Genomic DNA, 14,289 nt, shown 5'->3' on the forward strand with positions numbered 1-14,289 from the left:
ACAACCCCGCTTCCTTAAAAGTTAGGACGTTGTGTAAAATGTAAGAAAGAAAACAGAAAGCAATGATTCGCAAATCTCATAAACCTACATTTTATTCACAGTGGAACATAGTAAACATATTGTACCATTTTATTTTTGAAAAAAAAAATGAAGTAATTTTTAATTTTATGGCAGCAACACGGGACCATATTCACCACTGAGAACCATCCTCTTCTTTTAACATCAGTCTGTACACATCTAGGACCCGAGGAAAGCAGCTGCTGGAGGTTTTGGAGGGAATATTGTCCCATTCTTGTCTGAATTCCAGCTGTTTAACAATCTGGTTTGCTAAAACCTGTACATACTTTTCTGCCATCCCGGATCTGTAAGCTGCCCATGCTAGAAAGACTAATGCACCCCTATACCATCAGAGAGGCAGGATTTTGAGCTGCTAACAGGCAGGATGGTCCCTCTCCTCTTCAGTATAGATGATGTAGCGTCAGTGGTTTTAAAAGAGAATTTCAGATTTTGATTTGTCTGGCACAGAACTGTTTTCCCACTTTGCCTCAGTCCGTTTGAAATGAGCTTTGGCTCACAGGAAATGGCGGCATTTCTGGATGGCGTTCAAATATGGCGTTTCTTTTGCATAATAGAGCTTTAGTCAGAATTTGTGGATGCCACAGTGAGCTGTGTTTACAGATAATGGTCTGTGGAAGTGTTCCTGAGTCCACGCAGACTGAATCAGACCTGTTTTTAATCCAGTTCTGCCTGAGAGCCTGAAGATCACATGAACCCGATACTGACTTTCAGGCTTGCCCTTTGAGCTCAGAGATTTCTCTGGATTCTTGAGATCTATTTGATGATATTATGAACGGTAGATGATGAGATATTCAAAATTATTCTGAAATTGTTCCACTGTTTCTCACAGATTGGTGAACGTCTGTCCTTCTTTACTTCTGAGACATTCAGCCTCTCCAAGAAGCTTGTTTTAAACCCAGTCCTGTTACTAACCTGTTAACCTAATTCATTGGACAATGCTTTTCTTTATATTCCTGAATCAGACCACTTATTCTTACAGCCTTTTGTTGCCCCTGTCCCAATGTTTTTGAGGTGTTGCTGCCACCAAATTGAAAATTACCTTGAAAGATTTCACGTTTACTGTGTTTAATTGTGAATAAAATATAAGTTTATGAGATTTGCAAGTCATTCAGTTCTGTTTGTTTATTTATATTTTACACATTTTTTCAGAATTGGGGTTATAAAATATAATGACTTGCATTAAACACCACTTACTACAAAGTTAGTGCTACAGCCAGTGTATAAGAAGGGGATGTTTAATGACAGGCTGATTAAAAAGTGACACTTCTTTCATTGGTTAAATTTGTGAGGAGAGAAGAGGCACACAAAGTCCAGCAGCATTTACCAAAGGTTAGCTTCAAGTATTTGACTAGATGGTGATCGTCCACAGATGGTCTTTAAGTACAAACACGATGCTCTGGCACTAAATACTCATAATTATTTGACTTTTTCCACACATCCACCTTCTCCCTTTTTTGTGTCTGTCAGTCACAACTCATTTCTTCAGTTTCTTCTGCGCAGCTTTCTTCTTTACCATCTGCAAACGTTTCATGGCGTTCAGCTGGGACTCTTGAGAAGTTGGTGCCTTGTCCCCTGGAGCTGCCTTTGACCCGTTCCCATTGTTCCCGTTGCCCCCTCCGTTATTTCCACCGTTCCCTCCGGTGACCGTCTGGGAGCTGCTCGGAGAGCCAGCCCCAGAAGAGGAAGAGCCTTTCCCCTGACCGTCCCCGCTCGACGAGCGGTTAAGAGTCTGCTTCCCCAGAGTCAGAGGGGGAGGGGGTTTCAGCGTTGCCTGGCCGGAGCCATTCCCGTTGCTGTTCCCGGCGTTCTTTGCGCCTCCAAGTCCGGACTTGGCTCCGGCGAGCCCCGACAACCCGACGGGTTTCTGGGCGGAGGGCGTCGCCAACGTCTTCGTGCTCCCACTTGAGCCCGAGGAAACCAGTTTGGAGGTAGCGGGAAGAGACGGGTTTGTTTTGGCTCCGAACGCAGCCCAACCTGTGAGGCCACTGCTGGAGGAGGAGGAGCCGCTGTTTGTGGGGTTTGCTAATGTGGGAGGTGGCTGCAGGAAATCAGAAAGAGTGAGAACATGTGGCAGTCAGAACTTTCCTTTCACTTTCTGATTTAAAGCTATCTGAAGGACTTCATGTAAAAGGTCATTTTAACATCAGCTTGTAGGCTGAAAACATTTATTTGTTGTAGTTTCTTACATACGACATCATATCTGACATCAAGGAATAAACTACAAGCTCTCTGAAAAGTTTTAAACTTGTACTTTATGGAGGAACAATACAGCACTAAACAACTGTCTGAAATAAAACAACTTCCTGCTCATTTTTCCTCACACAGAGTGGCTTTAATAGAAGTTTTATATCGTTTTATACCTGGTCCTTTTGCTTCTGTTAGTGGTTAGTAGAAATAAAACTGAAGGTGTAATCTTTAGTTAGATAAGACACAATGAATGCTTGTGTACAAAACACATACCTTCACTTCCGTTCGTTTAAAGGCCTGAAAGGTGCTGGCTGTGTCGGTTTTCAGTTTGAGCTCCGTCTTTTTCACCAGTGTGTCTTTTACAACCAGCGTCGATGATGCAGACGCAGGGGACGGTTTCTGTGGAGGTTTCTGGGCCTTGTTGACAACCAAATAAAAAGTTAGTTTCCCAGAGAACACGACCTTGGATCGATCAGGGACAATAAAAAATGTGGCAACGCTGCGAGCACAGTTTGTTGGTCTCACCATGCGTTTCATCTGCTTGGTGCAGCGGGTGCAGTACCACACGAGCCGTGGGTCGTTTACTTCTTTATCTGTCACTGGGGGTTTGTGACAGTCCTGGTGATACAGATTATGACACTCCTGGCACTCCACCAATTGGTTTCCCATGGTCACGGTCATTTGTCTGAGGCAATTAAAAACACAAGAAGAACATGAACGCAGGACAAGGGAGCGGCTTAAACTGACAAAAAAAAAATAAATCACTTGCAAATATCCTGATGGCTCTTATTGGCTAAAAACGAACATGTACCTGCAGAATACACAGGCCAGACCCATTTCCATGGCAAAGTCGTCAGCATTGGTCTCATCGTAGTCATTTATGTTCGGCAGGAGGTCTTTACTCGTCTGAACAGTAATCGGAGAGGAGCGATTCTCCTGTTTCTCCAAACGAGGCTTTTTCGGGTGTTCCACTTCACTTACATCAACCCTGACCTGTTTATCAAAAAAAAAAAACACGAAAGAAGAGCAAAGTTTGGACAAATCATAAAAATGAAAGAAGTTTGTCCGTGTGTTGAAATTTGATTCAGTTTTACGCTTTTAGGACTTCAAGGAAATACGCATGCTTCCTGCATTTTGAGGAAATCTCTGAACTTTAGATTTCAGGAAATAAAGTCTGAGCTGAACTGCAGGGATCTCCACATTCTAGTTGTAGGTCTAGAAAAAAAACTAAAAAAAGAAGAACAAGCTCTTTATTTTACTGCTAATACTAACACTGCCTATGTGAACGTGTACATGACTGCATAAACAGTACACGCAAAGCTCATGAAAAGACAAAAAGCAGTGATAAAGGTGGTTAAAAGACAAAACTTGCTTTGGGTTGTCACAGTAAATCCTGATCCCAATCAAAGTGAACATATACACAGTTTTTTCTTCAGCACAGTCATGCATTGAGCCGTCTTAGGCAATCATTAAGTATTCTTAGAAAGTCAAAATAAGGTGCGATTTAAAAATTGATCCACAAAAATCCCCCCCCACTGTGTAATGTATTGTATTTTTTTCTGTACTGTATTGTTGACTTTAATATTAATATTTGTCATTACTGTTGTTATCTGGTCGTCTCCTTACAACCCAATCAATCTATTTTGCCACACTTTCATTTCTTCTTCGTCATGTGGGAACTCTTTAGTGTCTAAATGAAGCCACACTTATCCAGGATTTGTTATAACACAGAAAAATTAGAACGTGAATAATTCAGACTGCTTCCAGCACCTTTTCGGACGGCCTCTTCTCTCCCGCTTTCTTGCTCTTCTCTGAGCTGGATTTGCTGCTTCCACTGCTGCTGCCAGAAGACGACGAACTCGAAGACTTGGAGTCTTGTTTACTTAAGCTCAGCTTTGACACAGACACTTTTGACACCTCCACCTCCTGAGGGCAAAACAATCACACACACACACAGGATGTACAGGCAGGTAGCTGAGAACGCAGAACATATCAGTGAAACCGAGCGCACAGGATGCATGGATCTTACTTTTTGTAATGAGCGGTAGGAGGAGTCGCTCCCTCTTGCGAGGGACTCGTCAAGCAGAGCTTTGAGTTTCTCGGCTGAATCTTTGCTCTTGGAATGCAAATAACTCAGCCCCTTTAGAAAGATGGGATCCAACTCCAAGCTGACCGGTCCTGCCATGACGTAAACTAGAAATCACACAATTAAGACAGCTTTCATACTTATACTTTGCATAATGTTGTGGAATAGTGCTTTTTTATCTTTGGAATTTCAGTTTTTTTTTTTCTTTCTCTGTTCTGTTTTACTTTGAACGGCATTTTGGTCATCCAGATGTTTTACATGTGTTATAAAATGAACTTGACAGAGAGACAAAGAGAAGCTATTATCTACAGATAAATTCTGTACCACAAATGTTTAATTTTTAGGCTTAGTATTTGTTTTTTTTTTTAAATGGGCATTTACTTAGTGTTTCTTTATGTCAAAGAAGAGCAGCACAGAAAAACAGGATGGATCAAGTCAGGCAAAATGAAATGACAGGGAGTCAGATCAGGCATTTAAAAAGTATAAATTATTCAAAACAGTGAAAGAATGAGAAGCCTATACATATATACGGCGTTATTCTACCAGAATTAGAAGTTAGTTATCTCATTTTGCACTTTTCTACAAGTCTACTGCTATAATAATGCTGCCTTTCTTTTAAGTGAGAGGTCGCTGCTGAAGCTAAACCTGTAGCTTATAAACCGTATGTAAGCAACCTTACCTGGTTGACCTTCTTCTTTCTGTTGTGCTACCTGAATATTTTTGTTCTGGCGAACAGCGGAAGACTGAGCCACACTTCCTTCCAAGCGGCGTTTTTCACTCTTGTGCCACTACCAAATATGTCCGGCGTCGGCATGGGCGGAACGTTGTTAGAAACGGGTGATTTTAGGTTCGTTTGGCTCAAAAGCTTGCTTGCCAGTCCCACTGTGCTTACCAGCATGTGTAAATAAATATTTACAGTGATGCTATTGTTATGAAAACCTATTATTTTGAAAGCATACTTCGCATTTTAAATCCGTGTAAGCGGCCACCAGACGGCGCTGTGCGGAATTCTGCTGGTTTTACAACAGAAGAAGAAGAAGGAGGAATACAAATTACCGGTACATGTGTTCACATTTTTCTTGTACTATTCTAATGTTATGTGTATGCCACACTCTATATGTTATGTTTAAATCAGCTAACATGTTGGCGTAACAATGCTAGCACATTTCCAAAGCTAATAAACGTTTTTTAAAGTCTTATTTCGTTTAACTTCACAGTTTATTTACAATGAAACACACCGAGGAGCAGCGGCGTCCCTCCCTCTACTTGGAAGTTTGTACCCAAAACCAGGAGCCGCGTCTCCCGCTGCACACTTCCATAGTCCTGTTCCTTCTGTCTTACTGCGACTGCAAGTCGTTCTCGGTTTTTCTGGTTTTCAACAACAACGACGACGGTGGCGGCGGCAGCCCGGACTCGGAGTCGCTGAGGGCTCAGCTTCCAGAGTCCGTCAGCGTGACCGCGGTCCGCCCGCAGGATGCGCCCCAGCTGGTGAGGAGCTGCCGTCTCCCGGCCGCTGTGGACGAAAGCGGACAGCTCTGCAGGGCCGGACTGGCTGTGGTCCTCAGGCATATCCTCATCAGAACCACGGAGGCCGATCCGACAAGGAAGGATGTCCCGGCGCTGCTGGGCTTCAAGAAAACCTGTTTGAAGGCGTGTGCAGAGGTCAGTGAGGAGGAAATTATTTAAAAAAAATGCTCCCTGTCTAAACATCAGTCACCTGTACAAAGTGCTGTGAGAGGCTGTCAAAATGCACCAACAGACAGTTTAAAATGACCTGGTTGAATGTCACTTCTCCACTCTGTGTTTGAATAAACAGTCTTAAATCCCACACAGCCACATTTGAGCAATAAGCAGAACAGCATGGCAAGTCTGGTATGATCAGTCTAGAGAATGTCCTCCCCGTTAGCTGCGTGAGGAAGGTTTTATTTGCTCAGATGTGAAGTGGTTTCAGACAGATCCCAGAGCCGCAGATTCCTGCATCCTTCATTACCACAGATCTGACTGGAAACTGAACTGATTTGACACTTTTGTCTCCTGTCAGACAAACTAATGTGTTTGTTGTTGTTTTGATATGAGAAAGATGAAAAAATATTTCAATTCTTTTTGACACAGCATATGTCTTTCTTTTTTTTGTGAGGCCCAGTAAATATTTACATCTACACTTTTGCAAACACATGTGGCCCGCATCACATTTCACTGTAGCCTTAGAGCATCTGGAGAGTCTTCACATCTGTCCAGAGTTGTCCATTAGAACAGAAGTCCCCAACCCCCATTTTTAATAGCCATCAATGCAGTAGATCTCCAACCGTAAGCAGAAACATTTCTCAAGCGTTGACAGCTCTTTAAAAGTGAAGTCTTTGTGACCTCGGTTAATTTGGCTTAAAATGACTTGAAGCCGTTTTAAAGAGAGTGCTATATTTAACTTTAAGCATCTCCTGTCTTCTCTCAGGTGAGCAGGTGGACCAGGCTGTGTGAAACTGGCATCCCCTCTGCTGTCGAGGAGCACCTCCAGAGTCCCACAGCTCAGCTCAGTCAGCTGCCTCTGTCCGTCCTCGCCCTGGAGCGGCGGCTGGCGGAGCCCGTCAGAGTCCACAACGATGACAAAATCCGCAGGCAGAAACTACAAGAGCAGAGACTGAGACAAAACAAGAGCCTCCCTGAAGAGCCTCGGGTTTCCGACGGACTCGAGCTCAGGGCGGCCCTGGCCAAGCTGTCCGTGGAGTCGCTCCCGGCTGCGACCACCAGAGAGAGCTCTGAGATCAGAAAAGTGAGGACGACGGATCTGCCTCCACTGGAGCACGTGTTCGCCGAGGGTCTGTTCTTCACGCTGACGGATGTGGTGCTGCTGCCGTGCATTCATCAGTATCTGGTAAGAGCTTTCCACTTCGGTGACAAAAAGTGTGATTTATGTCCGAGCTCTGTTAGAACTAAACCCTCATTGATCGGGACCTCATTCTTCTTATGTCTCACTGCTCAATTTGGATCCACGAGTAGACATTAAATGTTCATTTCTTGTCATCAAGACTGCATTTGCCTCAGTCTTTTGATATATCGAGGCACTTTTATGATTGTGATGAACGGTCCGGGTTTATATGGCACCTTTTTAACCTAAACCAGGTTCTACAAAGTGCTTTACAACATCCTTTTCATTCACCAGTTCACACAAACACACATTCATACAGCGCTGCCTGTTGTGTTGCACCACAAAAACGATCAATTGTCATTATCCAAAGGCTTTTTTTTATTTTAAACTACATAATCACTACCGGCGCCTCATGTCACCGTGGAGTACCACAGTTGCGCGTGTTCATTGGCTTTCTGATGTCTTTATAATGACTCTGTGAAGTAACGTGTGATGTATGGTTTTGACACTCCGGTCAGGGCGAGCCGTCTCCTTTCAGACGCGTTCAGGCGGAACGCAGAGCCGGGGAGACTCGCCGCATCGGTCTTGGTACATGTTGGCTCACACAGGTGGTCCGGAACCACCTGGCAGAAGCTGATAACGCTGTACAGGAGGGTTTCCATTCAAATGCGTCAGGCTGAAAGGCTCTTCGTTCGCGAGAACTTTTCCCTCCTCAACAAATCAAGTGGACGGGCTCTCGTGATGACCTTAAAACCGCTAACTAAAGAAAAATAAAACCTGAGGACTTGAAGCTCGCAAGCACTGAATATTTATGAGACAAGTGATAACAAAAAGTGGCTTAAATGTGCAGTGTGGGTCAGAGTTATTGCTTCTTATGAGTGGTATGCACAGAAGACTGTCTTTACGCATAAGAAATAATATTGACTGTACATTTTCACAAAATGTTCAAAATTAATGAACATCGATTTCCAGAGAGTTAAATATTTGATAAAGGATTTGACTGGTCCGAATGTTTTCAGAAACCATGGCAGCCAGTGGTTGATTTATGAAGCTAATTTGTTTGTTTTTGTTTTTTAAATACAAAAAAAAAGGATGTTTGGGTTTCTCTCCTGGACCTGTTGCCTCCGCGACCCAATCACAAATAAGTGGTAAAAGATGGATATTCTTTAAATATAACAGTTTATTATACATTACTGAATTTATAAAAAACCTATTACTAGTGATTTAACAACTTAAGAATTTAGCACGAGGACTTGATGCAGATCAGTAAACATTCTTACCTGTGCTCCGGTTTATTGAATGCTCACTGTGAATACAGCTCCAAGTGTTAATATCCCCCCCCTAAGAAAAACAACACACTAAAAGATAGAAATTATTAATGTTTCACCATTTTCTCTGAGAAATACAGCGCCGTTCTTCTGAAAGTTAGCATCATATTCTGGCCATCTTCCTCCTGGATTTGACGGTGCTGTACTGACAAAAACACCCATCGTGGAAAGGCGCCCTAGTTGCTGGAAGCCCATTTTCAAAATAGAAAATTGTCAACTGTGTTGGGCTTTTTAATCAGTTTTAGTATGATTATGTGCGGGTGATGTTGATTGTTAAAAACGAAAAGGCAAAAATCCACCTGATTAATCAGCTGACCAATCAGTCTACTTGTATACAATATGTTAAAACTTCATAGAACAACAAACAGCTATTTGCTATATATATATATATATATATATATATATATATATATAGCTCAGCCTTAATGCTGTTTTAACCAGCAGTCTATTATCTGTTAAGTCGGTTTTGCTGTCACAGTTAAGGAGAAAATGTTTCAAGCATTAATAATCAAAACCACTGGCAATTATTTGACCAAAATTTCCCAATCATTGATGATCTTCTCCCTCAGATGCTTGATTTTCACTGAGATCTGAAGAGTTTGGACACCAGGTCAACACCTCAGTCTTGTTGCTCTGTTGGTCAAATAACTCTTGAACCATTTTTCCTGTGGCAGAGTGTTTTAGCCCACCAAAAGAGGCTGCACTCATTAGAAAATACTCTTTCCACACCAGAAGGGGGGGGGTTACTTCACAGTGTGACACAGCAGCATCCACATGAACATCAGGTTTCCCAGCAGAACGTGACAAAGAGCCACACCAGCCCCGGCAGCTCGTCTTCTTTTTAAGTGACGCACATGGACTCGGGACGTGCACACACACACACGATGTAAAGGAAGTTGCGATTCGTCATGCCGTGCCGTGTTTTTGTCACTGATCCGTGAGCCAGTTCTGTTCATTTACCTCCTGTAAACACTTTCACTGGTGGACCACGGGTCAGCATGGCCCACCTTAATGATCAGCAGCTCCACACTGCTTGTTCCAGCATGTTTCTACACAGGCTGCAATGACTTTTTAAGCCGTTTGAGCTTCAGTAGTTTGTCTGTTGAATGAAACCGTGTGCGCTAACCTTCAGTCCACATATGTTTGTAAGCCTTGGCTTTCATCGACTCCCTAACAGCTCATAAATGTATCTTCTTTGGACTAATTTTGAGGAAAAACTGCAGTTTCTGATGGCTTTGACCCAAATAGGATCCTATTCTTTATAAATGACAGTTGAATAAAGATATGTTGTGTTTTCTCTGGACAGACACAGTAGCAGCCTTAGCCCTTACGACACAAACCCCATACATTAAAGTCCGTACATAGCAATGCACTGCTGAGAAAAAGAGGGCATCCGTTTGGGTTGAAAGATAAATCTGAATAATTCTCATTGTTTGGTGGGATGTGGAAGTAGGGTGAAGGCTTTGAATGAGTGCAAACATTGGGATGAAATGAAGATAATGTTGAAATAAGTCATCAATCAGGCTCTAACGTGTAAACAGGAAGTTAAAATATCCTGCATATGCCTAATGTAAAGGCTGTAACTAGAGTTATGTCTCATTTAGAGTGAGTCTGATTATCGCTGTCCACGTAAACATAGCCTATAGACGCAAAATGTTTTTATTTGTGACACGCACAAGCTTCGTTCATCTGTCTGCCTGTAGTTTCAGCTTTGTACAGAAGGTTTTCAGCAGGATTGAGGTCACAGCTCATTGCCGACTTTACAGCATTCCATCTTTTCTTTTCATTTTTAATCATTCTTTTGTGATGTCGGATGTGAGTTTTGGATCTTTGTCTTGCTGAAAAAGCCCAAACTGTGACAACCTAGTTTTCTGACAGCGGATGACACATTTTGCTTTTCAATGCCTTATTCATCTCCAGATTCCTTTATAGTTTCCATTATGTTGTTGCCTCTAAACAAACTGATGAACTGCATCACCATGAGGCCTATGAGTTTGTTTTGTTGTCTGCAGAGCTGTACCTCATTCAGACCGAAACTTTTCAATGAAAGTTATGTTTTTTATATATATATATATATATATATATATATATATATAATATCTGTGCTATTCTTTTCCAATGACGATCTCTTTGGCACTTTGTCATGGAACGCTACAAGTTTCTCAGGTGAAACATAGCATGTTCTGATCATGTGGTTGAGATGAAGCCTCGCAGTGAATATAGTGTATTTTACAGCAAGTGATGCTGCTGATAACCACCTCTGATGGAACACAGGCTATGAATACACTCAGGTATACCTTTGCTAATTTTGCTAGTCAAGAATGTTTGTGCTCTTTTATTTATTAATGCGTTTGTTTATTCACCCACTCGTCTAGAGGGTGACGGTAAATAAGCTGTACTTAAATTGCACCTTTGTGGCCAACCAGGCCACTCAAAGCTCTTTTCAACGCAATCCGCGCCCTTCATTTACCCATCCACACTCTACTACACCTCTACAAAGCTAATCTGAATAAATCATTCTATAGAGTCTAATCAGTGCCTTACATCCCATTCATTCATTCGTTGGAGGCAACGAGCGGCTCGGTGTCTTGCTCAGAGACACTTCGACGTGCGACTCCTGGCCAGGAATCGACGTCTGACTCTTTCATGGAGGACGACTGCTCTAACCACTGATCCACAGCTGCCCCAGCTGGTTCTAGATGGATTGGTGCATGTTCTGGCAGTGAAAGTTTACCTTTTTCCCCCCAAAATAAATCTTCAAAGACACTAGAAACAAGCACGGGATTGCTTTAAAGTCTTGGGCAGGTGTTTTGTACCCCAAAAAACCACCGTTTTACCGCCACCTTGTGGTGGTCTTGGTGACATATCAGGCGCCGGTGGGGAAAAAAAAACAGACAGTTGCTCATGATTGTTAAAACTATTTGAATTTGTTTGCACAAATATACACAAAATTGAAGTTACTTTAAAATAAGAATTTATATGTTTTCCTTGAAAAAGAAATTAACAATCCTGGCGATCGAGATTTTGTGCAGCGAATCTCTTTATGTTTTTGCAATATTTTCTGTCACCAAACAATAATCCCAGCAAGTCAAGATGAAACACATCAGGCATATTCTGATAAGATTGCAGTGGATTAACTAAAAACTGGTTCACATTTTCTGTAAAGTAAAACCGCTTAAGAAACTTTTACATAATGATTATGACTCGTCAAATTAGTGATTAAAATTAACAAAATTAGGTTGGTTTTTTTTTCCTCATAAAAGCCTCGGAAACCTTTAACAATCAGTCCCTTTTATGCAGTAAAATTACCATTCAGTTGTTAATTTACATAAACAATAATTTAAGCGCCGGAGGAAAGTCTAAGTTCTAATTAAAATCATTATAATCGTTATTCGCAATTAGGTCAGTGTTACGTTTTGTGCTTGCAGTTTTGATTTTTTTCTCCATAAAAATGGATCTTGTTGTTGTTTTCCCTAACTTTAGTCATTTAAAGTTTAATTCTACATTCTGTCCATGCGTGCGGTTTCTCGGTGTCAGTGATGAGCTGTTATTGATCTCGAACGCTGTACAGTCAGGAGTTGAAGAGAGCCTCGTCTCTCCTCTGCGTCTCCTGACTGTGGGAACGAGGCGAAGTTCTCACAATGAGGCTTTTAGCAGTCAGCTGTGCTCCAGTGGTTTCCAGTTTCACACTTAACTTAGCATGTCTCCCTTTAATGACCGTCTCTGTCCACGACACACGCCCGCCCCAGCGGCTCCTGCTCGCTCGCTCTCCATCCTGTTTTTGTGACCCCTTTTCCCTCTTCGCCCGTCCGCACGCAGTCGAGTGCTCTGACGCTGCTCCCTCTGATCGTGTCTCTATTTGTGTCTTCATCCTCCCCAGCTGACAGCTCTGTTTTAGTGTGTGTGTGTTTCCTGTCCAGCGGTGCGATGAGTGACCTTTTAGTGGCACCCAACCACTCGTTTTGCTTGACGTGACAAACCAGTCCATCCACTTAACCCTTATATTGTGTTCGGGTCAGATTTGAACCGTTTTCAAGTTTAGGTATGTAAAAAATAAAAAAGTACCATTTGTTTTTAAGAACATAAGAATTTTTTTAAGCATTTTAGTTAATTCTGAAGGTCTCTAAATAAAAAGAAAGTGACATTTGTGGTGGTATGGGTCCAAAATGAGCTGGGAGAAAATGTTGGCTTTTGCATGTATCAGTTAAAAGCTGTGGATTATTCAGTGGATGAAATGTGGCTCAGTTTTCCCCACCACACACACACACACACACACACACACACACACCTCTCTCTCAGAGGAACACAAACTTTCTCACTGAATATTTACACACATACACACACACACTGCTCCACACATTCACCACTTGAACACAAATTTTCTTGCAGAATATTGATCAATTTTGACTAAAAATAAATATTGGGCCTCTCTAAATCGGGTTTAGGTGAGTTGTTATCAGTTTTATTCTGCTGTAGCATCAGTCAAGATGAGCAAGAGATCCGCTCTCTGTGGGGCTCCTGATCATATCTTTGGTTTCAGAGTCATACTGAGGGCAGAGAGCTAAATAAACCTAAGGATGTGGCTGAGGAAGAGGAGGATTTCAATAGGACTCTGTAATAACTGATTACGAGGGTTAATCTGTTTTTTTTTTTTCTTTTCTTTTCCTTCCTCTGTTTTTCAGCGTTCCCTCCAAGCTCATTCTCCCGGCACTCTGCAGCAGCTCCCCCATGTGCTGCGTTGGTACAGCCGAGTTCAGGAGGTACCCGGGGTCCTTCGGGCGGCCAAGGATTGTGGCATCCATCTATCCGACCCCCAGCTTCCCACATCCAGCCTCCCGGGCCCATTGGAGCGGGACGGCCCAGTTAGCCTGCTGGACCAAGAGGAGGACCGGGAGATGAGCCCTCAACTCCCTTTTGTTGGCGGGCCCAGACCAACCATGACTAAACTTAAAGTAAATCATTCCTTTCTTTAACTTATTCCTCTGGAAGTTTTGCTTCTGTGTTTCACAAACATCTTTGCCTTGACGTTTACACTTGCAGCGCATTTAAAGAGTGTTCTGTCACACCACCCAGAAATAAATTTGCAGACTTTAGCTAGTTGCTACAAATGATCTGTATAAATTCACATCTCCCTTTTTTTTGTCAGGTGCACCTTAAAGAGTCCAAGATTGATTTTCTGGTTGTAGGCTGGCGTGGTTAAAGCGATGGCTTAATAAATCCTTTGAAGTGGGGTTCTGTGAAAAGGTTATAACCAGTATCTTATCCATTGTAGATGGCTGCTAGACTGAGCAGGACCGAGACCAAAGTGGATTTCTGCCATCTTAAAACGGTTCAGATCTCAAAAATGTCATAGTAGTACATGTGAAAGCTGTTTTATAAATCTTTACATCGCTGTCTGTTTCTCATTACTCAGTTGTTTACATAGAATTTTATGGCAGAAGCTAGCTGTAGCACTTCCTGCTCAGTCTGGGAGCGTTTCCAGCAGGAGAATCCTAATATTTCTGCTGATAAACAATGTAATGCAAAAATTGATGGCAGTATGAGCCATTTTTTTATAATGTCAGCAATTCGCTTTGGGTTTGGCTTCACTCAGACTAGCCTTTAGCTCATCAAGTCAGAATTAAGCTCTTTCAATTCTCTACACTGAGTTTACTGAGCGAGCTACCCGCAGCAGGTAGGATATTAATTGCTCAAAACCTTTCCTTGGAGCCCGACTTATAAAAGATCTGAACTGTCCCTTTACTTCT

The 14,289-nt window shown here is 42.3% G+C and overlaps 2 protein-coding genes across 3 annotated transcripts in view; one reads left to right on the top strand and one right to left on the bottom strand.

The window, feature by feature from the left end:
• Window positions 1–1,292: 1,292 nt before the first annotated feature.
• Window positions 1,293–5,137, bottom strand: ints12 (integrator complex subunit 12). Its single transcript, XM_017418335.3, has 7 exons — window positions 5,031–5,137; window positions 4,295–4,458; window positions 4,036–4,191; window positions 3,077–3,258; window positions 2,791–2,950; window positions 2,539–2,682; window positions 1,293–2,116 (listed from the first exon to the last, which is right to left on the bottom strand). Exons 2-7 carry the CDS (start codon window positions 4,448–4,450, stop codon window positions 1,553–1,555), a joined length of 1,362 nt encoding a protein of 453 aa, XP_017273824.1. The 5' UTR covers window positions 4,451–4,458; window positions 5,031–5,137; the 3' UTR covers window positions 1,293–1,552.
• Window positions 5,138–5,262: 125 nt separating this feature from the next.
• The window catches only part of gstcd (glutathione S-transferase, C-terminal domain containing), a 57,006-nt gene continuing 47,979 nt past the window's right edge, over window positions 5,263–14,289 (top strand). For both annotated transcript variants that reach the window (XM_017438478.3, XM_025004208.2), the window contains exons 1-4: window positions 5,263–5,409; window positions 5,569–6,013; window positions 6,801–7,220; window positions 13,225–13,494. In XM_017438478.3, the coding sequence (XP_017293967.1) occupies window positions 5,579–6,013; window positions 6,801–7,220; window positions 13,225–13,494 (1,125 nt within the window). In that variant the 5' untranslated portion in view covers window positions 5,263–5,409; window positions 5,569–5,578. The remainder of the gene's footprint in view (window positions 5,410–5,568; window positions 6,014–6,800; window positions 7,221–13,224; window positions 13,495–14,289) is intronic.

This window comes from Kryptolebias marmoratus, linkage group LG3 (assembly GCF_001649575.2).
Source record: "Kryptolebias marmoratus isolate JLee-2015 linkage group LG3, ASM164957v2, whole genome shotgun sequence".
In the NCBI taxonomy this organism is placed as follows: Eukaryota; Metazoa; Chordata; class Actinopteri; order Cyprinodontiformes; family Rivulidae; genus Kryptolebias; species Kryptolebias marmoratus.

Coding starts and splice junctions, on each gene's coding strand:
- ints12 (XM_017418335.3), bottom strand. CDS start 4,450: ATGGCAGGACCGGTCAGCTTGGAGTTGGATCCCATCTTTCTAAAGGGG. Junction 4,192..4,294: donor CCTACCGCTCATTACAAAAA/GTAAGATCCATG, acceptor TTTTGCCCTCAG/GAGGTGGAGGTGTCAAAAGT. Junction 2,683..2,790: donor CCAAGCAGATGAAACGCATG/GTGAGACCAACA, acceptor GTTGTCAACAAG/GCCCAGAAACCTCCACAGAA.